The sequence below is a fragment of the Alligator mississippiensis genome, chromosome 14 (assembly GCF_030867095.1).
Source record: "Alligator mississippiensis isolate rAllMis1 chromosome 14, rAllMis1, whole genome shotgun sequence".
Classification (NCBI taxonomy): Eukaryota; Metazoa; Chordata; order Crocodylia; family Alligatoridae; genus Alligator; species Alligator mississippiensis.
The window spans coordinates 36,534,106-36,560,249 of NC_081837.1; the positions used below are offsets into that span (position 1 = coordinate 36,534,106).

Consider the following 26,144-nt stretch of genomic DNA (forward strand, 5'->3'; position numbering starts at 1 on the left):
ATATTTTTAATCATCACCTCCTTATGGTCATTAAGATTTAATGAGAGACATGACTTTTCCCCATGGAAAGCAGAAGACATCAAGTCCCTGGGTCCCTCCCTGGCCAGCTTCTCATAAGGCCCCTCTGGGAACACCTGCAATTGTAGGCTGAGAGTTGTACAAACGCACCTTTGGGCCAAGTAGGGTGAGAAGGGAGGTTTTTCCTTGCCTGCCAGTTGGTTTGGGCCGTCCTTGGGAAGAAGGTGTATGGTGTTTGTACATAAGTCAGCTGTGCCTATGCTAGTCCCCAGGGACAGATCCTTTCAGCACATCCTTCGGAAAGGTAAATAACGTGCGAGAAACAAAAGACTGACAGCAAATGGAAAAAGCTCACCCCGTGAACCCTTCCAGACAAGCACACGACACCGTCCCCCAGCCAGCAGCTACCGCACATGGAGCAGACGGGTCTGATCTCCAGCAGGTGTGGACAGTCGCTTGAGCACTTGGGAAACTGCCTGGAGATCTGCTGACCTGGGATTTCTTCTTCCTTACCACACCCATGACACAGCAAGCAAAGTACAGGGGATGAGTCTGTAGTGCCAGGCCTGGGATTGACCACGTGTGAGCATTTCCTGGCAAATTCAGTGCTAGGTCTTCTAAAATACCCCTCTTAGTCCTATGCCAGTAATTGCTGGCCTGTCAGCTCCTTCAGGCAGGGGAGGGGGCCTGCTTCACCAGGTATGAAGCACCTGCCACATCCACGGCTGTTATAGAAATAACATTGAGCCAACCCATTCGCTCAGTGCCCAGAGCAGGCATGGACTTGGGGGGGGAAGGTGTTCCTGGAACAGCTTTTGTTCCATTTCAACAGAGGCGCAATTCAAAAAGCATCCGACTACATTAACCCAGAACCAGCCCTGCTTTGTGTTTCCTACTTCTATCGAAAAGGGGTCATTTCACAAATCAGACCTGAGCCTACATCCTTCAAAAGAAGCAGCTCTGCCTAGCAGGAAGTAACAGCCCCGCAGTGGTGTGATGAAGCATTGGCGCTGTTTGTTAAAGCGTCTTCCTGTCGCCGCAGGCGGTGTGTTGGGTTCCTTCTTCCCCTCTGAGGAGTCTCCTGGCTTAGAGGAGACCTCCACTTCCTCTCTCCCTGGAAAACAGGGAGGAAATGAGTCTGTTCCCTGGCCTTGTCCCTTTGCTGCTCTGCTGAGCCACGTGCAGGCAGCACAGATGAAGGCAGCAGCACCATCTGCCGGGAAAAGAGAGCCGTGCCTCTGTACCCGTGGGAAAAGAAAAGGTCTAAGCCACTGCAGCAGCACTGAGCCCACAGACAGCAAAGAAGGGAGAGAAGGCACAGATCCCCAACCCCATAATGCACGTGCTAACACCCCCCCATTTGCTTTTATCCACTCACAGCAAAAGGGACCCCGCTGCATCGCACCTAGGACTGTGCTGAGAACTGAGTCTCGTGACACGGATGGTCCCCGCTCTAGTTGGTATGATGTACCCTGTTGCTTTCTGGGGACGACCAGGTCCTTTTCCTGCAGTACGCCCGATACAGCCAAGACTCAGAGCCTATACACAGCAGCTGTTTCCCTGCAAGATCAAACCCCCCTCTTTTACTGCTATTTTTATTTATTTTTTTTTTTTTAAATTAAGCAGGGAAGGGGCACTGGCAGTGCCAAGTCTGACACGTGTTGCTTTCGTCCTAGACTCCTCCTGCTCCTTTGTGCTAGGATTTGGGGCTCACTGCCTGCTGTTGCTTCTGCAGCTCCAGAATCCGGATCAGAACCAGGCATGCAATCCCCAGGAAAAGCAGCCAGATGAAAACCCAGTAGTACTGGGGCAGACAGATCCACAGCCTGCAAAGCTCCTTCTTGGACCCTTTGGACCTGTCAAGAAGAAAGGTAAGAGATTCATCGACTGAAATAGAGCAGCTGTCTTGATCCTCCTTCCTGGAGTGAAATACCCAGAGACTAGAAAGGGCACAGAAAAGGAGCTAGTTTCTGCATGGCATTTAAACTGACCCTGTCAGCCTCCCCCTCCTCATGTTCAAAGTAACACCTAAACTCAATGTAAATGAGAGATGCCAATGAAAAGAAAGCTCTCCTGTCCCTTCTGATTCCTTCTAGCATCTCACAGCAGGCTGCCTACAGTGCTTTACAGCAGGTCTGGCAGGTGATAACAGACCTGTTATATAGATGGGCAAACTGAGGCAGAGCCAGGAAAAGAACCCATAAGTCTTTGCTCCATCTCGCCCTGCTACAGTGGCTGTATACACTGCCTCCCAGAGCTTAAACAGAGCCCAAGCTCTGACAGAGCTTCCTGCCTCCCTGGTCAATGCATCACCAGGAGTCTACCCGGCTCTTTAAAAACAGGGTCCCTGTCCCAAGGAGCTTTAAACTATGCCAGAGAGATGCGAGACCTGGGATAATGTGATATCTCTACCCAAAGAACCTTGCCTGCCTATGTCCTTAGACCAACACGGCTACAACCAACAACCCACAATGGGGACACAATGGTGGGAGTCTATTACAGACCTCCCACCCAAAGTCCTGAGCTAGACCAGGAGTTTGCCCAGGAACTGGCTGAGGCAGCTTGCTCCAGGACCATGGTTGTCATGGGTGACTTCAATTACCCAGACATCTCGTGGGAGGATCGCTCAGCAAAATCTGAGCGGTCGCAGAGCTTCCTCTCGTGCGTGGATGACCTCTACCTGACTCAAGAAGTCTATGGGCCAACGAGAGGCAAAACGCTGCTCGACCTGGTGCTGGCTACTGGGGAGGACCTAGTCGGCGACCTAGTGATCGATGGAAAGCTGGGTGACAGCGACCACAAGCTGATCACCTTCACCATCCGCCGAAAAGCTGGCAAGTCGGTCAGCAACACGCAAGTCCTTGACTTCAGGAAAGCCGACTTTGACAAGCTCAGGAGGCTTGTCAGTGAGGCCCTAAGGGACTGTGACCGCAGGGAGAGGGGAGTTCAAGAAGAGTGGTTGCTTCTCAAGGGAGCGATCCTCAATGCACAAACTAAGTCTATTCCATCTCGGAGGAAAGGCAGCAAGAGGGCACAGCAGCCCCCCTGGCTCTCCAGGGACCTAGCAGACCTCCTGAGGCTAAAAAGAAAGGCCTACAAAGGATGGAGGATGGGAGTCACCTCCAAGGAGGATTATTCTGCACTGGTCCGGTCCTGTAGGGAGCAGACCAGGAAAGCCAAGGCTGCAACTGAACTCCAGCTAGCTTTGAGCATCAAGGACAATAAAAAGTCCTTTTTCAGATATGTGGGGAGCCGGAGGAAAAGCAGGGGCAACGTTGGACCCCTGCTGAACCAGATGGGGCAACTGACGCCCAGGAAAAAGCCAACCTATTAAATAGGTACTTTGCATCGTCTTTCATCAGCCCCATGGGACGCCCGTGCCCGCTACAGGGCCGGGAAGTCCGGGTGAGGGTGATCCCCTGCCCTCCATTAATGCTGACTTTGTGAAGGAACATCTTGAGAAGCTGGATACCTTCAAGTCAGCCGGCCCTGACAATCTTCACCCCAGGGTACTCAAGGAGCTGGCGAGCATCATAGCCCAGCCTCTAGCGCGGATCTTTGAAAACTCTTGGCGCTCTGGTGTAGTGCCCGAAGACTGGAAGAAGGCCAACGTGGTGCCTATCTTCAAGAAAGGGAGGAAAGTGGATCCGGCTAACTATAGGCCCATCAGCCTGACTCCTATCCTGGGGAAGATCTTAGAAAAGTTTATTAAGGAGGCCATCCTTAATGGACTGGCGGACGCCAACATCTTAAGGGATAGCCAGCACGGGTTTGTTGCAGGTAGGTCTTGCTTGACCAATCTCATTTCCTTCTACGACCAGGTGACCTATCACCTGGACAAGGGAGATGAGATTGATGTCATATATCTTGACTTCAAAAAAGCCTTCGATCTGGTGTCCCATGATCGTCTCTTGGAGAAACTGGCCAATTGTCGCCTTGGGTCCCCCACGATCCACTGGCTGGAAAATTGGCTCCGGGGTCGGACCCAGAGGGTAGTAATTGATGGAAGTCACTCATCGTGGTGTCCTGTGACCAGTGGGGTCCCCCAGGGCTCTGTCCTTGGACCCATACTGTTCAACATCTTCATTAATGATGTGGACACTGGAGTCAGAAGCGGACTGGCCAAGTTCGCCGATGACACCAAACTTTGGGGCAAAGCATCCACGCCAGAAGACAGGCGGGCAATCCAGGCTGACCTGGACAGGCTCAGCAAGTGGGCGGATGAGAATCTGATGGTGTTCAACGCCGATAAATGCAAGGTTCTCCACCTTGGGAAGAAAAACCCACAGCATCCTTATAGGCTCGGCAGTGCTATGTTGGTTAGCACTATGGAAGAAAGAGACTTGGGGGTCATCATTGACCACAAGATGAACATGAGCCTGCAATGCGATGCTGCGGCTAGTAAAGCGACCAAAACGCTGGCTTGCATCCATAGATGCTTCTCAAGCAAATCCCGGGACGTCATTCTCCCCCTGTACTCGGCCTTAGTGAGGCTGCAGCTGGAGTACTGCGTCCAGTTTTGGGCTCCACAATTCAAAAAGGATGTGGAGAAGCTTGAGAGAGTCCAGAGAAGAGCCACGCGCATGATCAGGGGTCAGGGAAGCAGACCCTACGATGACAGGCTGAGAGCCCTGGGGCTCTTTAGCCTGGAAAAGCGCAGGCTCAGGGGTGATCTGATGGCCACCTACAAGTTTATCAGGGGTGACCACCAGTATCTAGGGGAACGTTTGTTCACCAGAGCGCCCCAAGGGATGACGAGGACAAATGGTCACAAACTACTACAGGATCGTTTCAGGCTGGACATAAGGAAGAATTTCTTTACTGTCCGAACCCCCCAAGGTCTGGAACAGCCTGCCGCCGGAGGTGGTTCAAGCGCCTTCATTGAACACCTTCAAGAGCAAACTGGATGCTTATCTTGCTGGGATCCTATGACCCCAGCTGACGTCCTGCCCTTTGGGCGGGGGGCTGGACTCAATGATCTTCCAAGGTCCCTTCCAGCCCTAATGTCTATGAAATCTATGAAATCTATGAAACCCTGTAGACCTGGGATAAGGCATGTAAGAGCCTGGGGAGGAGATGGACGCTGCAGGGTTCAATGAAGCAAAGGTAGCCAGATGTGCACCAGCTCCATCTCTCCCATGGGTGCTGTTGGCTACAGAAATGAGCATGCCGGAGCCATGCATGGGCTAGCCTTGCTGGCCTTGATCTGGCCACTGGATAACTGGATTCTCCAGCTTCCAAGCGATACCACGTTCCCTTCCTCAACACATGCTGCTGTGCAACTAGCCACCAGCAGCTGCACTCCTGCCCAGAGGTGGCTGCCTATGAGGGAAGGGGCTGGAGCACATGTCACCCATGAAGGCTCTGGGCTCCAACACAGCCCAGGTGAGGACGAGGCAGTTAGCTCACATCAGACTGAGCTGCTCCAGCTCCTCGCTCTCCTCGCTCAGCCCCCCACTGTCCGACTCCTTGCTGGGCTCCTGCTTCATGCTCTTGCCAGCACTTCTCCTTCTCCGCAGCTCGGGCTCACTCCTGGGGAGGAAGATGCAGCAGGGACCTGTCAACAGCAGTGCCCCCTGCCCTAAGCACCCTGGATGAGCAGTACTGTCTGATATGGGGAAACCTGCACCTGCCCCAGCTGGCCCCGGGGGTGCAGCCCAATGGAGCACTCAATACATCCTTACCCTTCTGCACAGGGGGCTTCTGCCCCCTGGGGCTGAGCGCTGCCCGTGCCCTGCAGGCTTTGATGTAAGGAGCTGGAGGGGCTGACGTGCAGGATGAAGCACTCATCGGTGGAGTCCTCCTGGAGGCAGCAGTGTTGCCTGCACAGCAGAAAGGAAGCAGTCATACCCCGAGCTGATGTGCCTTTGCCTCCCTTCCCCACGGTGGAGTGGCGGGGTCCATCCTTTCCATCTCCCCGGGGCTCTGTGGGAGGGTCACGTTACCTCTCTGCACTCAGGGTGCTCTCCCCTGCCAGCTTCCCTGCCTCATCCTTGGGTGCTTGCCCATTTTCTTGGCTTTGAACGTGCTGCAGACAAAACCAAGGGAGGGCATGAGTGAAACAAAAGAGCAGGAGAGAAACCCGGTGCCCAGAGCACTGTGTGCTCATGTAGCAGAGCCCAGGAACCAGTGTGGGGGCTGTACAAGACACAGACACACCGTGCACCTGTGCCATGTGTCTGACTGCATTCCTTACCAGCAGCTGCTTGGGGATGACAGCAATGCTGACTCTGCGGCGAGCCGACACCTGGGACACAAAGGAGGACACTTGGTGAGAGCAGAGCCCCTCTCCCCACTGCTCCCAGCTTTTCACTCCTTGCCCATAGTCTATGAGGGCCCTGCCATCCTCCTGCCCTGCCTCTCACCCCTCACCTCTGCCCTGCATGCTGTAGCATGGGGTGGGATGCTGCTCACACCAGTGCCATGGGGCCGGAAGAGCCTTCCCTGGGCTCTAGATGGGGCATTAACAAGATTTTCTGGTGCAACAAGGGGGCAAAGCTCTCTCTCTACCGGAGAGGATATGAAGACCAAGGCCTGGAAGTCCCTGCTGCCTCACCCCCCCAGCGGCCCATGTGCCGGGAATCTCGGATTTCACCAGGGGCCTGTGACAGCCCCGCTCGGACCCCACGATGGACCTGACCCAGTGCCTGCCAGCTCCCCCACCCCGTCCCCTACCTTGTGGGCTGCAGGGAAATCGCTGCTGTATTCGAACTGACACTAAATGCAGCCTCCTCTGGGGCTAAGTCCCTCTGCCTCTTGCTCCCTGACCCTGCAATGCAGAGGACCTGCCTGAGGACTATGGTCTAGCAAGGCTTGGTGGATGCAGGGTTGGGCTACACAGCTGGGAAAGGGGCCGGCTCTCCCTCACCTGCTGGAACGTCCTCATCAGGGGATGCCTCAGCCTCTGCTCTGCATCATCTGAGGGAACAAGGAGAGGGGATTGCTCTATGTAGGGACTGACTTCTCACACCCAGAGCAACCAGCCCCTTACTGCCCCCCTCCCAGCCATCCAGCCCAGCCTGTTGCTTTGTTGCCCAGGCTGCACAGCCCTTCCCCGAGCCCTGCCCTCACTGTGCACATCAGAGGCTCAGCATAGCTGGAGCAGAGGACAAGACTGGGCAGGCGTCCCATAAGCCCAGTTGCTTTGACCATCATAGCTCAGGTATCTAGCGAAGAAAATGGCAGCTCAGCTGGGAAACCCCTAAGGTCTCCTGGGTCATGGCATGGGGAGCAGGACCAAAGACCCTCAGAGACACATCTGTGCCTTGAAACAGGCATCCTGGAGTGCACACACCACTCTCTGCATTCCCAGCTATGCCCTTGCTGCAGGGAGGGCATCACCAGCACCTGTGGGCAGAGCAAGTCTGCTCCAAAATTTCCCCATGGCATTTATGCCCTGACTACAGCCCCCTCACAGCCACACCCTTGGAGTCACTGGATGGGGACAAGGACAAGCAAATCCCCTGGACTTTAACGTGTCTCCAGGGCTGGAGCCAACTCACAGGCCTTACACACAGTTCAGGACCCTGCCCCAGGCTTCCCAGTAATGGAGCCAGAGACAGGATCCAGCCGTGGTGACTCCCAACCCTGCTTTCTGATCACCGCACCTGCTGAGTGCCGGGCCACTTCCACATCTCCGCACCCCCAGCTGCTGCGCCCACCTCACCCCTGTTCTCGGCCAGCTGCCTGTTGCGGGAGTTCTGCTGGATCAGCCGCTTCATCTCCTCCAGCTCCGTGTGCTCCCGCAAGTGATGCCTCTTCAGGTTCTCCACGTGCTGCACCATCACGTCCGTCGCCCGGCTCATCCGTGCCTCCTGCCACAGAGAAAACATATGTGTGTGGGGGGGTGTCACACTGGGGGCACAGGCAGGGTTCCCCTCTGTCCTACTCAGGTGCTTACACTGTGCCCACCATGGTGTCTGGGATCATGTAAGGATCCACCACTTGCCATGGCTAATGGCAGCAGAAGCAGACCCTTTTGAAGCAAGCAGCCCAGCCCAAAGGGGCTTCGATCAAACAATCCAAAGACCTCCAGAAAGTGCTTGCTCTCCCTCCTCTCACACACGGGATAAGACAACCCTGAGCCCAAGTCTGTCACCTCACCCGACACGTACGCCCCTGGCTGCATTTGTACTTAGAAGACTTGAGCATCTCCATAGGGCAGGTTAACCAGGCCCAGGAGTAAGTGGCAGGAATACAAGGGTCCAGGTGGCAGCAGGGACAGGGGACAGGAGGGAAGCTAGCTGGACAGAGGGGTGGCAGGGACACCACTAGTAGACAAGGAGCTGGAGCTGCTGCTAGGAGGCTTGGTGGACCGGCATGTTGGCTGGTGAGGACAGGGGCCCATGGAGCCCACCAAAGCAATGGGTCCTCTTGGGCTGCGGCATTGTCCCCCAGCAGCATAGTATATTGGGTGGAGAAAGGGATGAGAAAGACCCATCAGGCCTCAGATTAATCCTCCAGGGCAAAGTAGCACTGGTCCCCACCTGATGGGGTTTCCACCACCCGCCACAGGGCAGCAGCCCCCTCCCACCCTGAGGCTCCAGTGCCCCCGTGCAGGGGTCTGTGCCCCTATGGACCAACCTGATGGACGGCTCCAAGCTTCTCCGCCGCACCCATGGCCCGCTCGATGGTCCCCGCCAGCACCGTCAGGCTGAGCTGCAACTGCTCCACCACCTCCTTGCGCTTGGGGTCTAGACATGAGAGACCCAGCTTCTGCGGGGAGGGGGCGGGAGGCCCAGCATTACCTCCACTCAGCCCAATCCCCTTGGGTGGCTGCTCCATGCTCCCCCACCAGTGCCCCCAACAGGACTGTAATGGACCCAGAGCTAGGAAGAATTCAGCCAAGGAGATGCCCACACTGGTGTAAGAAGCACTAGCCAGCCAGATGCTGACACTCGCTTGGCGATGCTGGATGAGGCCAGATGAAAAGCCTATCCCAGAGGAGAGCCAGTCTGGGCAGGGGCAGAATAGGGTCCCTTGTTTCACGCAGGCCACTGAAATGCCAGTGAAAGGGATGGTGCTGGGGTGCTGCCCACATGGCTGGATTCAGACCAACGGCCTTGAAGCAAAAACCCTGGGCTTCCAGCACCAGAACCGAAAGCAAGGCAGCTCCTGGGTAGGAGGGAACTCCCAGGGCCCCAGGACATGGCTGCAGTTGTAGGCAAAGAGCAATGAGCCAGAGCGCACAGAGACAGGGAAGCCCTGCCATGGCCAAGGGCGTCTGCCCACTCACTCTGGCAGTACATCATCGTGCTTCTGCCCGTTCCTTACTTGGGAGACAGGCCTGAAGGGCTGGGATCTAAAACCCAACCTCACCCCCTGCTCTCAGCAGGAAGCCAAGCCATCAACGGGGCTCTGGACTCCCCACAGAGCGTGCTGTGCCCTGGGGAACCTCCTCTGGCCAGTCCTACCAACCTGCACAGCCACCCGGCACTGCTCCAGCTCCTGCTGGATGTTCTCCTCCGCCACGTCGCGCGCCCGCTCCTCCACCTGCACCCGCCGGCGCAGCGTGAACATGTCGCAGCGGAAAGCTAAGGCCAAGTGTGCAAATGCTGCCTGCAAAGGGAAAGGACAGACGGGGTCACCGCAGCCCCCCAAGGACACCTGGAAAAAAGCATCTAGCAGGGACACCAGTCACAAAGCACAGAAGATGCCGCCACTCCCAGCTCTGCCCAGCCGGCTGCATGGCTGTCCCAGCAACTCGGGGTGGTGGGGATGGAGAGAGATATTGGGCCTTGCAGAGCTTCCCTGGGTCAGTATTGCTTTCATCCCTGCCCCGTGCTCTCACCGAGGGGGCTTCCCCACCTGCAGGCAATGGTAAGTAGAGGGAGCCACCCCTGTCCTGTACATGGCTGACTTGGGGCCCACACTAGCCTCACGCTGGTTTAGTTCCTGTTCTACACACAGTGAAATGAGGAGACTCGGGCCCTTCCTTCACTGCCATGCCCCCTCACCAGACCCCAGCTGAAGTGGCACCAGCAGAAGACTTTGGGGCTCCAACCCAGTCAGCTGGGTCCCTGGGGGCTGCTGGAAGGAAGTGGGATGGGGAAGAGGGGGAGATAAAGGCCTCACCAACTAAATCAGGGCAATAAAGGGGCATCCAGCTGAGTTAGGGCAACTGGTGTTTAGCGGCTATCAGAGGGTTCAGTGCCCCTCATCTGTGGGCACCAGGAGTCGGCCAGACAGGCCTCCTCCTCAACAGATGCCCGGCAACTGCCGACTGGCAAGCAAAACCCCTGTGTCAGCCCTGGCCCTGGGAAGCCCATTATTACTATTACGAGGGCTCTCATCTCCTGCTGATTTAAAGACTCCTTTTGCAAGCCTCCAAGCACACTGCAGAATGAACAAGCGCTGCATCACACGCCCAGAGGCATCACTTCGCTGTGCAGGGGATGCCCCTGGTTTCTAGGTGGGGATGCGAGGGATGTGCGCATGCAACAGAAACTGCCGGGGCGGAAGGGAGTCAGCAGGGGGTCGTGAAAAGGGGGTGGACGGTTCTTGCTGAAAGCACAAGGCCAGGAGTTTGGACTTCTGGCTCCTATTCTTGCTCTGCCACTGATTCACAGGAGGACAGCAGGCAAGTTACTTCACCACTCCGTGCCTCAGTTTCCTCACTGGTCACATATGGCCCATTCAGCCCTTTGTTGTGTAGGCTGCGGCTGCAGTTTGGGGACCCAGACACCTGTCCCTGGGACCCTGTGCTGCACAACAGAAACTCCTGTCAGGAAGGAACTCAAGCCACTTTCAGAGGGTAACAACTAACTGTGGGAAGTGACCACCTAGAGGAGAAAGCCCCTGTCCCTCTGTGCCAAAACCCTGGATAACTGTACCAGGTAGCACACAGACAGCATCTGAGCTGGTGCTGACCCAGCTGGAGGTGTCACAAGAGGACTCTGGGTTAGCCCATCTGCTGCAGGACTCCAGTATCACCATCCACAGATCTGAACACCACACTAAAGAGGGGCCAGCGACCAGATACATTTTGCCTTGGGCACCAAATACATCTTGCAGCACTGGTGTCTGAAGCCTCTGCATGGAGTTTTGCAGGGGAAGGAGGAAGGAGACACGAATCCATGGGTGCATCCATGAGTCCCTCTCACTACAAGCTGCTGGAAGGATAGGATGAGGGCAGTGCTCACCTCCACGTCCTGCTCAGTCAAAGCCACTCTGCGAAGGAAGAACACGGACAGTTGTAAGCAAGGGAGGCAACTCAGGGCAGGGAATGCAGAGCACGGGGCAGAACCAAGTGCCCGACTGCAGCCAATTCCCAAGGCCTCAGCAATGGCACCTAGGGCTCTCCAGGGAGCTCTAGCAGTCAGTGCCAATGGTGGGGGGAGCTGAGAGAGGCAACAACACCCATCCGCTGGGAACCAGAGAGAGCCAAACTCATCTCTCCCAGTCCCCAGGCAGCCCTGAAATGGGGGCATCTTTCAGTCATTGCCAGGATAGGGCCCATCTCTTTCTGCTGCGGGATATAAGTAGGAAGGGTATGAGGCCCCGGAGCTGGATCTGAACCAGCGATGGAGGGTGAGGGGTCTGTAACCCCTGACCTCCTCAGCTACTCCCCTGAGGCACTTGCCCTGGCTCCACGCACAGTCCAGCCCTGTCACCTTTGCTGCCAACCATTTAAATCTCCAAGCTCCTTGATCAAGCAGCAGTGTCTAATCCCTGCACTTTGGTAGGAGGAGAAGCGGGGTCAGGCCATGGCTGGAGACCCTACCTGTGCAAACCCAGTCTCTCCAGCACAGACAGCTCTGTCGCAGAGGTCACCAGCAGGTCCTCAGCTGGGTCAGGATCTGGGGAGAAAGGGCGATCATTCATCCAGAGAGACAAGAGAGGAGATGGACAGAGGGGATCAGACACCTCCCAGCTGCCTCCACGGAGGCAGATGTCTTCTCTCTAATACTAAGGGCCACAGGGGTGAGGGCACTAGCATGGGAACCTGCGAAAGCTGGGTCCAGTTCCTTCTTCTACTCCCCCTTTCTGTGTGACCTCAGGCAAGTCACTTCAGGCCTCACTTCCCAAGCTGTAAGATGCCCTTTCTACCTCCCAGGGGACAAACACACTGACCACTGTGAGCTGCTATGATACTTCAGTGACACGGGCATAAAAGTACCCAAGGTAGACGGGGTGGGGGCAATGTACCGGTGCATGGCACAGGCCAGTGGAGAAGGGCCCATCTACTTGTATCATAAGGACAGACCACAGAGCCCCCAGGGGAAATCACTCTGGACCTAGAAGAATAATGCTCTGCTGTGCCAATCCTAACCTGGCCTAGACTAGGCTAATCCAGCTGTATCTGCAGAGGCCTGGCTCCTGACCAGGGAGCCCTCTTGAAACATCCTTGGGTCCTGCCCCACCACTGTTGCTGACTTAGGGGCAGCGGGGGTACCAGTGAACTGGCAGGCCCAGGCAGAAACGCAACAGAGATGCTGAAGAGACCAACCCACAAGGAAGTGACTCAAGACCCAAGACCTATCTCTTGGTTGAAAGCACCATCAGTGTTTGGGGGTAGGACTGGGTCATGTGAGAAGCCTCAAAGGCTTCCCCAGAAACACCATCTTACTGTGCCCCAAGAGGCATCGTGAAACACCCTCCTGCTCCTGCTCACGGAGAAGGCAGTGGGGTGGGTGAGAGGAGATGGGCTTGAGAGCATGGTCTTCTCCCCCATGGGACCTTTAAGTGAACCGATGCCCCTGCCTTAAAGATGGCAGGTTGGGTTGGCTGGAAGGGCAGGGTCACAGCCCCCTTCTACCGCAGAGGATGTCAGTCGGCCCCTTTGTTCCAGGGCACAATGCAAGAAGCTGCTTCCAGCAGCCTGAAAAGCTGGGGATACCTTCCCCACTGCTGCTCTTCCTCTGGCCTGCAGAGAGGGAGGGGGCTGGGAGGGAGAAAGAAGAGTGAAGCAGGGGAGGAAGGAGAAAATAGAAGAACGAGGAGAAGACAGACAGGTGGAGGGGAGCAGGGAACAGAAAGAAGAGATGGAGCAAGAGGCAGGAGGCCAGGGAGAGGTGTGGATGGCAGCTCCATAGCCTGAGACTCACTCACCAACCTTCATCGCTCTCCCCGCTGTCCCCGGCCTGCACCGCCAGCTCCCTTCTGCCAGCCCCATCCACCTGGCCTCGCACAGGACATGACAGCAGAGAAAAATGGGTCTTAACACCATGGGGCAGGGCAAACACCCCCCACCCCCACCAGGTCAGTGAAGAATGCAGCCCCTGGCCCCACGCTTGCAGGGCTGGCTGCAAGAGGGCAAAGCTGGGCCAGTGATAGTCTCTATGAAGAGGCCAAAGGGACCGCTACACCAACTCCCAGACTCTCCCAGCTGGTGGTGGTGTAGGAGCAGGGCAGAAAACCTGGCTCTTGGGGAATGGGGTAGCCAGGAGCAGTGCCTGCCTGCCTCTCTGAATCCCCTGGCAGGAGGTGCTATAGGCAGCACTGCAGGAAGACACCTGAATGCGCCACCGGCTCCACGTAGGGATGGGGTGGGGGGCAGGAGACCTGACAGCGGGGCTCCTTCCTATCGGAGGGAATTAAACTAAGAACCTACCCGAAAAAGCACATCAATGGGGGAGACGCAGGGGATGCACAGGTAGGTAAAGCCCCTCCCGATGCTACAACTGCCCACCTCATCCCCACCATCTCACCTCATTGTTCTCCAGGCTCTGCCCCCTCATGGCCACAACCCTTCCAGAGTAGCCCTGCAAGTTGCTTGTCAGGCCTAGAAAGAAGGCAGAAGAAAGGCCCGTTGGAGCTTGGAGGAGTTCCTTTTGGTCTGTAATGAGTTAAAGGGGGAACATGAGCAGCATCTTTCCTGCTAAACCCAATGCCAAAAGCCAGCAGGGATCTGCATAAACCTCCGAAAGGCGTGGGCACCAAACACGGAGGGAAAGCCGTCTCCTCCAGCAATAGCTGCTAATGCGCTCTGGGTCCTTGGAGGTGAAGGCAGCATGAGAAATCTAACTTTTGTGCATTGATTATTAGTATTAATATTACAAGATAGAGAGCAAGTGGCTGTGCGAAGCCCAGCCCAGCCCAGCATGAGACACATCAGTAGATACTGGTTGGGTACCACACACCCCAGATTGCACCAGGTCATGCCTCTGCAACACCAGGAAAAGACCCTCTCCCAAAATCAGGTCCTCCAGTACTTCTCCTGCTGGTGAGAGGAGCACGGGCTGAGCCTCAGAGAAGACTCATGGAAGTGCCAGCTGCTGTGCAGGGCTGAACGGTTGCATGGCAGAGCCTGCAGCTGGCAAGGGGAGGCAGAAACTAGCCTGTGCGCCCGCTGCAGACGAAGCAAAGAGGACCTTACCGATGAGAAGAGAGGTAAAGGGATGCAGCCTTTCCTGCTTCTGAGGGTAGACTTCCTACTGAGACACTGGACCCCAGCAAAGGGGGCACTGGGAACAGCCTAAGCATGGATAGGTCCAGATGTCCATCTGGGTTAAACACCCAGCTTGCCAAGACTGGCATCCAGCCGGGCAACGGCTGAGCCTCTGGCTTCCCGGTGGGGAAGGGGAAGGCAGACACATGCTTGGCAGAACCAGGGGACACTGCATAGCTTACCCTAGCTCCCTTTGCCCCCACCCTACTGCCATCCTCTCAGCCCCACGGCTGCTCCGTTACCTGAGTTGGGAGATGCCATGAGTCTGGCCAGCTCTACCTGCTGCTGCTTCAGTTTCTGCTTGCTGAAAGGAAGGACAGGAGCCCAGGTTAAGGAACAAGAAACTCCTCTAAAGAGACCAGCCTATAAAGAGCCAGCGACAGCATAGCCCCTTTGCTGGGCCTGACCCACAGACCAAAGCCCAGGACCAGAAGCACCCCCATAATAACCTTATCCTGCACCACGAGCCCACGCACCACACAGGGATGCTTCCAGGCTCCACTGCCTCTTCCCCACTGGCCCCAGCACCCCTCTACAGCCTGCGCCTCCAATGCCACTCACCTGGCATGTGTTAAGTCGCCCTTACCCTTTCGATGCCACCCTTTTATCCCTGCCGGACCAGGCGGGAGGCAGCTGATGCTGTGGAGTCCTTGCTTATGACCTCTCCCTCCCCAGGAAGCTGGGCACCGAGGCGCTCTCCAAAGCCATTTCCAAAAAGGAATGAGTCACCGGCCCACGGTGATGTTTGTATTCATTACATTTCACCCAGCTGCCAAATGGACCTCGCATCCCCTGGCAGCAGGAGCGCCAGCCTCCTCTGGGCAGGCATGAAAACAACCCGCTGGCGATGGAGCAAGAGTGCCACCTGACGGGGATCCTGCCTCACGGCAAGCAGCTCGCCCCGGGCTGTTTCTGTGCGTGTTCTCATTTCCTAAACATCCAAGTCCTCCTTGGCTGGGGGGTTGGAGAAGAAGAACCCAAGGAGGTTCATAACAACCTGAGTGACAGCCCTGCTCAGCCAAATAAAGACTGATGTGCCAATACACTGGAGATCAAGTCTCGCACACGCACAGTGCTGAGATGCACACAATGCCTCTTGGAAAGCTGCCGACATGGTATAATAGGCAGCATCCACAAGGGAATCCTACATAACCCGCACTTACCACCCTAGGCATTTCCCAGCCGTCCCTTGCAGCCAGCGAGAGGAGGCCGCAGCTGCAAGAGGGTTGTCGGGGACAGGACTGTAGCAGGAGGAAACTTGGGCAAAGTGCTACAACTTGAGCCATCAGTATTGTCTACTGGTCAGAGCAGGAAACATGGATCTTGAATGTGGCTGAAGCAGGGAGCATCGTCTTGTGGCCCAAGTCAATGGTTAGCAGATTCTGCTCTTGGTGCTGGATTAAAGCAGTGGGAGACAGGGCTACAGAGCTGGCTGCACCTTTACCCCTTTCCTGGTCTTTAAGGGAACAAACCAGGCCTCAAGCCTCAAGACAGTCTCCCTCCCGGGCTGGAGAGTCACAGTTCTCCCATCCTCCAGCCCAGCCCCGGGGCTACTGCAAGCTGTGGGTCCAAACAGGGTCAGAGCAGCACCCAAGCTCTTCGTATGCACAGGACCTACAGAGGCCTCTTTAAGAAAGCACTTTTTCCTTTCCCAGTAAGAGCAAAGCATTTAGAGAAACAGAACTGAAAACCACCAAACAGTCTACACGCACGTCCCTCTAAACTAAAGGTTTAGCATCGCACATAGAGGATTGTGGCAGGCTTCGTTTCATCGGAGACCCGCCTGCCCCTCGCATACAGTCCTGCGTCTCAGTCCGGTTCCACCTCTCTTTCTTGCAAGTCAGCATCAGCCCATTTTAAACCATACTATAGCTCTCCCCTTGTCCCCTTGCTTTGGTCATTCGTAATAAAAATCAGTCTGGTAGACTCAGGCAATCAAGCTACAGTGCCCTTAGCCAATGTTTCTGCCATTGCCCAATAATAATCCTCAAGTGTTTGCCAAGGGGTATGCTGCCCTGAGCTTTCCTTTTCCCTGCTTGCTTTTTGGTCCTCCCAGCTCACTATAAACTCAACCAGTCTTAGAGGACACATCTGATAGCCTGCCACCACACAGTATAAGCCTTCGTTCAGTAGTGATGAGTTATTACAGAGCAGCTCCAAGCTGCAGGGGTCTGAGCAGTTCAGATGCAGGGCTGCCACACAGGACTCCCCACGTTGCTCACTCCCTCACTGGGTGACCTGGGGCAAGACATACCCTGTGCCTCAGTTCCCCTCTCTACTAGGCTGCTGTCTCCCTTGGCTGGTGCTTGGAAGTCTATGGACACAGGCACCTCCGCCATAGCCCCATGCTTGCCAGAGGGAGAACGCCTCTCCAGTGTTATATTTTTAAAGCTGTTTCTCACCCAGCAACGACTCCCAGTGCCTCTGCTCGGTGCAGAGGCGTCCGCAGGGAAGGCGGCAGCGAGGGTGGTTTTATTTGGGAGGCTGCTGCTTTGCTGGCTTGTTTCAAGCAGTTACGAAAGAAAGAAAATGTGGAATTTATTGCAAAGGCAGAGGGGAGGAAGACCGCGATAAGGCAGAGCTGACAGCAGCTTCCCTACAGCACAGCCCCCATCTCAGTATCCCTTTTTCTAACTCCTGAACTGAAATCACCTGCCAGACTCCTGCCGGGAAGATTCAGTAGAGATCTTCTGGCTGTCACGGACAATTTGGGCTCCTTTAAACCATGGCTGCCGTTAGCCACTTACTTGCTATGTGCCTCAGTTTCCCCACTGATACACTGGGGGTGATGATAGCACTCTATCAGAGAGGTGGTACCTATTAACTAAAGAATGGCTGGGGGATGCTTTGGGTTCATCTGATGGGAGGCACTGCATGTGTCCCAAGTCACTGCTACTATGCCTGATTTTGTCACTCCATCGTAACAATAATACAGGTCCGGTCATTGTTAAGCGATAAATCTGATTCTCATCAATAGCCTGGAGACTGGCTTCCCCTGTCCATCACACACACAACACAACAAGCTCCCAACACACCACTTTGCCCGCATGTTTGAACCTTTGGCTAGGAAGCGAGCTCAGTCTCCTTTCGGCTGAGACTGCAACAAAGGGAGGAAGGAGTCAGAGTTTGAATCAGCACTTCCTAGACCTTAAATGCTGGAGGCTGCAAGTGAGAACAAGGGAAAAAACCCTGGTCTGTCCCAGTTCACTCTCCCTGCGACAGAAGCCTGGGCAAAACAGAGCTATGGTCTGGGCAAGTAAACGGCAGTTCTTATGCTCTTTCGAGTGTCTAGTGCAGTGGTGGGTTTGGCAGTGAAACATGTCCCTTCTCAGCACTGAGACCCACCAGCCTGACCATCCATCACCCAACTTTCCATTTCTACTTAGCAGAGCTGGATTTGCACTGTCGGTGCAGACCTCTCTGCTGCTGCACCCCACTGCCAGCTGCCTGAGCCACCCAGCTGCCCTCTAGGATTTTACCTGTAAACCAGCTCTTCCCTCTAGCAGTGTCTGTCAGAGCCAATGATAGATGCCTACAGCCTACTACAGCCACTGAAACTGTTGACTTAGCACTTTCCCTTCCCTGCCTAGATACAGGGGAAAATGAAGCACATGACTCCAGCCTAAGCCTCGCTGACCAGGAGCTATCTAATGGCATTGGCAGTTAATTCTGCACTGAGAAGGAGATGCAACTTCCATAAGTAAGAACCTAGATCAGTGATTTTCAACCTTTTTTCATTTGCAGACCTCCTCTGAAAATTTTGAATGGAGGTGTGGATAGCGTGGGTAATCACATACTTTTGATTGATCATAGTCATCTTTTGTGGATCCCTTAGACATGGTCTGCAGACCCCCCAGGGGTCTGTGGACCACAGGTTGCAAACCACTGGCCTAGATATCATGGGGACAGGCACACAAAAGGCATGGTCAATGCATGAGTCTGAACATGGACAGATAAGCAGGGTGATAAATAGATACTTGGAGCAGTGGGCAGTTGGGCAGATAGAAAGATGTCATGTACAGGGATAGATAACGTACGGATATGGATAGATGAGCAAGTGTAGAAGCAAAGAGGTAGCAAGGCTACATGGTGAGGACAGTGCTCATCCGTGTTGGCTGGAAGGGAACCAACAGCCTTTCCGGGATTGTAATATTATCAATATTGTTAATAGCATTCCACTGCAGCCATGTAATCGGCCCATTGAAGCGGCTCCACTTTTCCATCTGCTGGCTTTTTAAAATAACTACGCCAGTGTGATGGGCATCGCACTGCTGGGGAAGGGGGAGATGATCTCCGAGGGGGCACAGGACCATTGGCAGAAGACTGGCCAAGAAGGTGGATGCCCTGTGATCAGAGAGGGGTGAGTTGTGAAAAGTGTGAGATTAGATGAAACTAGAATAAAAAAAATAGGGTGATAAACAGCTGGAAGAATATGAGCTGGTATGAACACCTTCACTGCAAAGGAAAATCTCATCTCTCTAGGCTATCAGAGTGCTTTTACTGCATCAAAAGAGCAGTTGGAGGAGAGTGTATTTAAACTTTGGAGAGGCCTTTGACAAGGTGTGACAGGGCAGAGTCCCTTTGAAGACACAGAAAGGTCTGTTTGGCAATGAGGAGCAGGTGGGGGGAATCAGACCCCTGGGTGGATTCCCAGCTGGGAGCCCTGGCTGAGAAAGAAGGGGAAGATAAAAGAGATTGTTGCTCCTGAAAGAAGCTGAAGAACTGAAAGGACAAGGTTATTTTCTTTCAATCTCCTCCACTAAATGTAGCGGGTAGAGTGGTTTTGTGTCAAAGGAGCACTCCAGATAAAAGACCTGTCATCTGACCCCTGAAAGATGGGTGGCTGTGACCTGCACTGGCAGGAGGCACAACCGGCTCACACAAGGGCCCTCACAAAAAAGCTATTAAGGAAATGTAGTGGTAAGAGGAGAGGCAAAACATGCTCAGGAAGGAAGAGAGCCATTAGGGTTAACTGCTCAGGGCAAGAGGTTACTATGGGGGGCTCAGGATTACACAATAGTCCTGAGCCCCCCGTGGTAACCTCTTGCCCTGAGCACTTAACCCTAACACAATGATCTGGAAAAAAGGGATGAGCAGAAATGCAGCAAAGTTTGCTGAGGGCACAGAGTTGTTTCGACCAGTGGGTCGTAATCTTTTTTGTACCAAGACCCATTTGTAAACATCAGTGGGCAGTCCCGACCAGTGCCCCCCACCCCCAAGCCCCAGCCCCCTTGGGTGAGGGGTGGTGGGGCACAGGGGGGCCCCAAGCAGCCCCTTGCAGGCTGGACCTTGGCAAGCCTGAGAGGGAAAAGCCACGGTTTCCCACGTTTTTCTCCTTTAAAGAGCAATCCACTTTTCAAAAGTCTGTTCGCAACCCTTTGGATATCTTCTTGCGACCCACTTTTGGGTCACGACCCACAGGTTGAGGAATGCTGGCTCAGATGAAGCAAACCCAGCGAGGAGCATAAAGAACCTGCAGAGAAGCCTAACTGAGCTGAACGAACTGGCACCACAAGCGCAAGCGATGTTCAGAGTTGATAAATGCAAAATAATGCACAACAAAGGGAAAAGTTCAAGCTACCCAGATGTCTTGCAGGGCACTGAGTTGATGGGGTTGATTTAGGGAAAGGACCTGGGTGTCACTGTAGACATCACCACTGTAGTTCTTGCTCAGCGTGAAGTTATGGTCAAAAAGCAACGGTGCCCAAGAAACAGGATGGAGACTGTTATACAGCTTTGTATGAATCAGTGATGCACGTTCACATGGAGTGCAGCATGTGGGACTGGTCATCCCTTACCCAGAAAGGATCTTGGGGGACAAGAGGGTGTCAGAGAAATGATCAAGGGCCTAGAAAAGCTCTCACAGCAAGAGGTACTGAAAAGCCTGGGCTGATCCTTTAAAAAGCAGAAAAAAAGAAAGAGAGAGGACAATAAAATCTTATAGAATAACAAACGAGCTGGTGAAGATAGACTGAGGCCTCTCTCCTCCCAATTTCATAACACGAGAACCAAAGGGAGTTTAAAGGCAGAAACTTCAAAACAAATTACAAGAAAGATTTCCATACAAGGTGCAGACGGGCTGTGGAGCTCCTGGTCACAGGAAGTTATTTTCACACTAGAAAATGTTAGCGGGGTTGTTACACCTCATGCCAGCAGGGTTTAAGCCACTCTTCAGTGATTAGGGAGATTTCCCTTGGGAGCAAATTATCCTCTCTCCAGCCTCCTGCAGGGTCCCTTGTACCCGTGCCCAAAGCATCTGGGGCTGGTCACTGTCAGGTCCAAGATGCAGAACCAGGCGAGCCTCGGGTGCAGTCCACCGTGACCATGACAAGGAGCAGAACCAAATCCAAAGAGGGAACTGGGGGAGAGTGGCGGCACAGGGACAGGGAGCCAAGGCAGCCGCAATAGGGAGCAAAACCAAGCGCAAACTATTGGGTCTCTTCTCTCCCCCCTCATCCCTTTGTGATATGGCTCCTATGCTGCCCAGCAAACCCCAAGCCCCTCTCGGATGGCAGCTGCTATACTCAGTGTTGATGTGGACACAGGGATCAAGCACAGGCATTTCCCCCCTCCTTACCTGGGTGGCATGAGCTGAAGGCAGCAGGCTCCCGGCCCCTCTTCCGCTGGTGACACCTGTGGAGGAAGGAGAGAGACGCTGGCTTGCAATCTCACACAGATTCACAGACGTTTAGGGCTGCAAGCTCCATTCGTTACAGATCCGGACACTTTCAAACATGACGTAAATCCCTTGGCAAGGGCAGCTAGGATCTGAGCTGCACAGTCCCGTCCACCCACCTGCCCAGCAAATCTTCAAAATCACACCAAGCCCATAGCAAAGGCAGTACCTGCACTGGGCTCTCTCTCAGGTCTGAGAGTAGGTGTCAAATATGGCTTTTGTCCTTGCAATCACCTTGAATACACATCCCAAGTCCCTTGACACCAGCCAAAAAGGGTCCAATGGACTTTGCTTTGCTCTGGACTGGACCTTGGCATGAAATGCAGATGCTCTGCCTCTAACAGGTGGGGCCTGTCCTCATCATCACCCAACTGGACCCATGAGCCCCTTACATTAGGATCAAACAATATCTAGCTGCTGGAAGAAGCCTGGCTGGGGCTTGGGTTATACAATCCTGATGGGTGCCTTTGCAGTCAGAGCAGACCAAAGCAAGGAAGCATGGACTCAGAAGGATGCCCGAGAACAAGTAAGAAGATACAGGCCCCGTATTTATCAGATTACACTTGGCATCATTTCCTTTGTAACGAGGTTATACCTCTGTTAACAGTGCTGTGGATCATCATAGAAAGCCACTTGCTTGTCTTCACAAAGAGCACCAAGGGCCAGGGATGGGAATTAGCATATAGGTGCTAATCAATTATTAAATCTCTTGGTGCCTCCTGCAAATTTAGGCTAATGATTCTGTCCTGTCTATAAAGCAATTTCCTCTACACATGAAAACTAGTAGATAAGGGCCATGCAGAGTTATAATTATGCATTAAGGCAGCTCTTTAAATCTTACCACGCGAGTGATCCTGCTAATGGCAAACAGGACTGAAGCTAAGGCTCCAGTCCTGTAGCTGGGGCCACACAGAAGAGCCTTCATGCAGAAGAGATGCATGTATGTGTATGACTGTGTTGTATTCTAGGTCAAGGACCTGCTTGATTTGTGAGTGTTGTAGCTCTCCAAGCATGCTGCCAGTGCTAAAATAAACACACGCACGATATCCCTGGTATAAAGTAGATTGGATGTACTATTTAAGGAAACCTATTACACAATGATTTAAAGAGCAAAAAGGGCCCAACATATAACACCAGACCTAGTAAAAGACAAGGGATGATACACAGCAACTTTCACATAAGCCATATTCATTCAGGACTGTTGGGAGTTATAATCAAAGAATAAAACAGTCAATCAGATGGAGATGGAGGGAAGCAGAGATCAAAGCAAGGTGGAGAGTGGGACAGATGAGACTTGGAAGGAGGTGAGAGTGAACAGGGCAGAGGTGTTGCTGGTTGTGCTGGTCTGAGGACACAGGCAGACAAGGTTCTTTGGGTAGATGTGATCTCTTTTATTAGACTAATTAAACAGTTGGAAAAATTGTTCTTTGCCAGCTTTCAGGCACAAACACCCTACTTTGGGCATAGGGAGAGTCTGTTGGTGTTGTGTTCTCCAGGGTGGAATAGAAGCCAATATGCAAGATGCAGGTCTGTGAAAATGCAAATGCAGGGCAGTTGTGGATACTTCAGATAGCAAGAACTGGCTTACAGCTTGCAGGACAGAGCTGCCTGTGCAAAAACTCCTCACAGCTGCTAACATCAGCTTAGGTTCAGCAGCATTAGCAACGCAATGGGTTGCCACCGGCCTCTGAGACACCACAGTCCTAATCTTGTCCCCAGCTGAAGTCCAGCGCAAGATGGCTCCATGACCAGATTGGAAAAGCGATGAAATCCCTAACCCCTCCCATAGGAGCTGGTCCCGATCAGATCCTAAATGCTATCACCTAGTTCTAGACCGAGGATCCCAATGCAATCCTCAGGGACAAAGGTGAGCCAGCACTGGCAGTGGTGAAGAACGCAGCACAGCATCCCTAGTGCAGACAAGGCCAGGGAACATTTTGGTTCTAGCTGTGTGAGAAGGCTGGCAAGTGTGGCTGGGCACCTTGAACACAGGAGAGAGGAAAGCAAAGCTCACAGGATCAAATATGATGCTCAGAAATGCATCCGTGACCAATTCCTCTTCTTCTGGATTATTTGCAATGACAGAGCATCTAGGGTGCCGCTGTGCTTGGCTCTGTACAAGCACAAGACAAACAAACGATCCTGGTCCTGGAGCACTCATGATCTCAGCAAAAATAGCAAGAATACACAGTTCTTGTGATATTTTAAACGAGTAGTGCTTGCGAAGGAAGTGCTTGCAAAGGACGTTTCTATCGTGAGTCCCATTTTAGAGATAAGAAAACTGAGGCACAAGATGCAAGTAACACCTCGGTTAAAAAGGCCAACCCCTGCCATGCAGGTATTTATCAATTAAATGACCCAACTGAATGCCTCACCGGGTATTTACCCATGTGATCTTGCCATAAGCATCAACAGACAGCTCTTGGTGGGGGCAGAAGGATGTGCCTGCCGGGACCCTGGTAATCCAGGCTGTCAAGAGGATGTCCGTGGACCCAGAAGGAGAGCTAAAGAAAGAGGAGAAGGACAAGGAGTGTTGCAGAGGGACACCAGGTCTCTCCCTGGAGCTCATGGGGTGCTGCACAGCCCTGGAGGCAAGAGAGAAATGCAGAGAGGTGCCAATGCCACAGACGGGCAGAGCTCCCCTCCAGGAAAGAGGAGCCAGCACCCGAAACAGAACAAGCGGGCAGGGCTTATCCTTGCCAGAGAGGGTGATCGTTGTTGCCTCGGGGATTCAGGGCTTTGCCATGGCTGGAAAGAAGCCCATAGACCTCTAGCTGAACCCAGGAGCAGATAGAGAACCAAGGCCAGCAGCAGAGTCTGCAACAACTGGAAGGGAAAGCGAGGCCAGAATTGTTTCCCTCTCTGCCCAAGCACCCGCCACACGCTGCGGGTGCCACTAACCCCATCGGGGCCACCAACATGGGGCTTTTAGCAGCACCTCGACTGCCAGCAGCAGGCCAGGACCCACACTCCCCTCAGGGGGCTTACACAGGGCCTCTCCATCCAGGCTGATGGAGCTCCGGACAGAGACTAGAAGGTCACTTAGGGAGATGCCGACAGAAGCGTGGGCCAAAGCCCTGCAACCATTAGCATCCCCGGACCCCTGTGAGACTGGGCCCTTGACCCCAGCCCTGATTCCTCCTGCATCGCAAACGCTGCCTAACACCCAGGCCTCGTTCCTTACTCCACTCTGCCAGCTCCGATCCCTGCCCTGCGCAGCGAGCTCCATGCAGGTCTACGCGATGCTCTGCCCACCACGGTCTCCTCTTTGTGCTGGGGCAGACCTGCACGGAGCAGGGATTGGAGCTGCCCTGCCACAATCCCCCCAGAGGCAGGGGAGAGGAGCAAGGACTGCCCCAATCATCCTGGCTGTCAGGGTCTCTCAGGCTCTAGGTTCCTGCAGGCTTGCTGGCTCCTCCAAGCACAACAGCGGCAGGCTTCGGCCAGGCTCTTCCGGGATGCGTGCCAGCAGTGCTGTCGTGGGCTGCACCCCGCCGCAGACTCTAGCATCCTTGGTATGATGAGGCCTCACCCACCAGCTTCGGCAAGGTTGGGGAGAGGGGGCAGGGCCAGGCCCCCTGAGATGGAGGGGGATCAGGGGTCCCATTGAGCACCACACCTGGCTGCCCAATCTCTCCTGCCAACAGCTAGCCTTGAGCAGATGCGTGTGCCCCTTCTCTGAAGCTGGGACAACCTGGAGGTGCAAAGCCAGCCCTGGGGGCACGGCAGAGATGCCAACTACCTCCAAACACCCTGCTGCACCCCACGCACAACCCCCAGCCCCAGGCAGCCCTCAGCAAGGAGTGCGCAACCCAGCCTGCCCCCTCCTCTTACCTTTGAGCAGGAACGAGGGTGTGCTGGGCTGTGCCTCCCACGGCTTCGGGGACGTGGCCGGGGGAGAGGAGAGGGGAGCAGGGGAGACGAGAGCTGCCTGCCGCAGCGCTATGCCCAGTGGGACATTCTTCTGCTCTCGAAGCATCTGTTTATGGCTGCTGCCTTCCCACAGCCTGGCTTTTCTCACACTTGTATACACAAGCTCGTGGAGAAGCTCAGCCCTCCCCCATTGAGCCTGTCTCACGCAGCGAGTGCAAGCCAGGCTGGGGCTGGTGGAAGGGCTTGGGGGAAACGAACGGCGCCCGGACCCGTCCAGCAGAGGCTCGCCATGCACTTTGCAGGCTTGAAAGAATTGAGCCTGACAATGCCTCAGGGAGGAAGACAGGTTATTACTTCCTTACAGCCAGGGAAACTGAGGCATGCCAAAGGGAAGCGGCTCGTCCGAGGTCACCAAGAGGGAACTCGGGTCTCCAGGCTCCTAGGTCTTTGCTTCTGCCAGCTCTCCAGCATTGTGCTTTTGCCTCCGCTGTCCCCTGCACCAGTCTCCCAGGCTGCTCTCATCGAGCACAAACCAGGTTCAGGGTCCATGCCCTCTTCTACTCATCCAGCACCAGCCCGCTCCTCTCCACCATCAGCAGCAGCCTCTGACACATAGCACGGCCTCCCCATTTCCTTCTCTAGCATCCACCTTCCATTTCATTTGAAAGCACAGCCGAAAACATTTCTTGGCCAGTCCTTCTAACCTCCCGCAGCCCTGCAGGCTCTTGATGCAGGGGAAGCGCAGCCTAGTGGCATGGGAACCAGGAGAGCTGGGTCGCCCTCCTGGATCTGACCCTAACTCATTCTGCAACCTCAGGGACATCGCTGCCCTTCTCTGGGCCGGCTCCCCTAATGGCCAACCTCCGATTCTTTCCATATTTGCATTGCAATTGCACTCCCAACCTCAGCAACGTTAAGGCCTCTTTGCGCCAGGTGCAAGATAAAGCAGGGCTGCGACAGTCTGAGCGCTAAAGAGCTTCCAGCCTACGACAGACCCACAGGAGCCATGGGAAGGTTAATGACTAAGATGTTTTGAAATCTGTGCAAAGACGATGCATTATTAGCAGGCGATGGAAAAGTCTGGACATTAGCAAAGATGTTATTTCTGCCGTGGGGTCAGGGCAAGGCAGGGTGGCAGCTGCTCTTGGAAGGTCTCCCGGCAGGCTTGCTTTCCCTGGAATGTGCTCG

At 54.4% G+C, this 26,144-nt stretch overlaps 1 protein-coding gene across 1 annotated transcript; it reads right to left on the reverse strand.

The window, feature by feature from the left end:
• Positions 1 to 1,588: 1,588 nt before the first annotated feature.
• On the reverse strand, positions 1,589 to 25,022 carry LOC109282542 (inositol 1,4,5-triphosphate receptor associated 2-like). Its single transcript, XM_059717271.1, has 16 exons — positions 24,918 to 25,022; positions 20,985 to 21,040; positions 14,650 to 14,711; positions 13,668 to 13,741; positions 13,073 to 13,136; positions 11,741 to 11,816; positions 11,160 to 11,187; positions 9,436 to 9,576; positions 8,602 to 8,733; positions 7,685 to 7,832; positions 6,887 to 6,936; positions 6,215 to 6,265; positions 5,964 to 6,046; positions 5,703 to 5,840; positions 5,428 to 5,550; positions 1,589 to 1,874 (listed from the first exon to the last, which is right to left on the reverse strand). The coding sequence occupies exons 2-16, from the start codon at positions 20,993 to 20,995 to the stop codon at positions 1,715 to 1,717; spliced, it is 1,341 nt and encodes a 446-aa protein (XP_059573254.1). The 5' UTR covers positions 20,996 to 21,040; positions 24,918 to 25,022; the 3' UTR covers positions 1,589 to 1,714.
• Positions 25,023 to 26,144: the final 1,122 nt, after the last annotated feature.

Bases quoted from the DNA above. Each gene is read 5' to 3' on its own strand.
- LOC109282542 (XM_059717271.1), bottom strand. The intron at 9,577-11,159 runs GTGAGCACTGCC...TTCCCTTTGCAG, and splicing joins TGACTGAGCAGGACGTGGAG to GCAGCATTTGCACACTTGGC. The intron at 5,551-5,702 runs GTAAGGATGTAT...CTTCCTCCCCAG, and splicing joins GAAGCCCCCTGTGCAGAAGG to GAGTGAGCCCGAGCTGCGGA.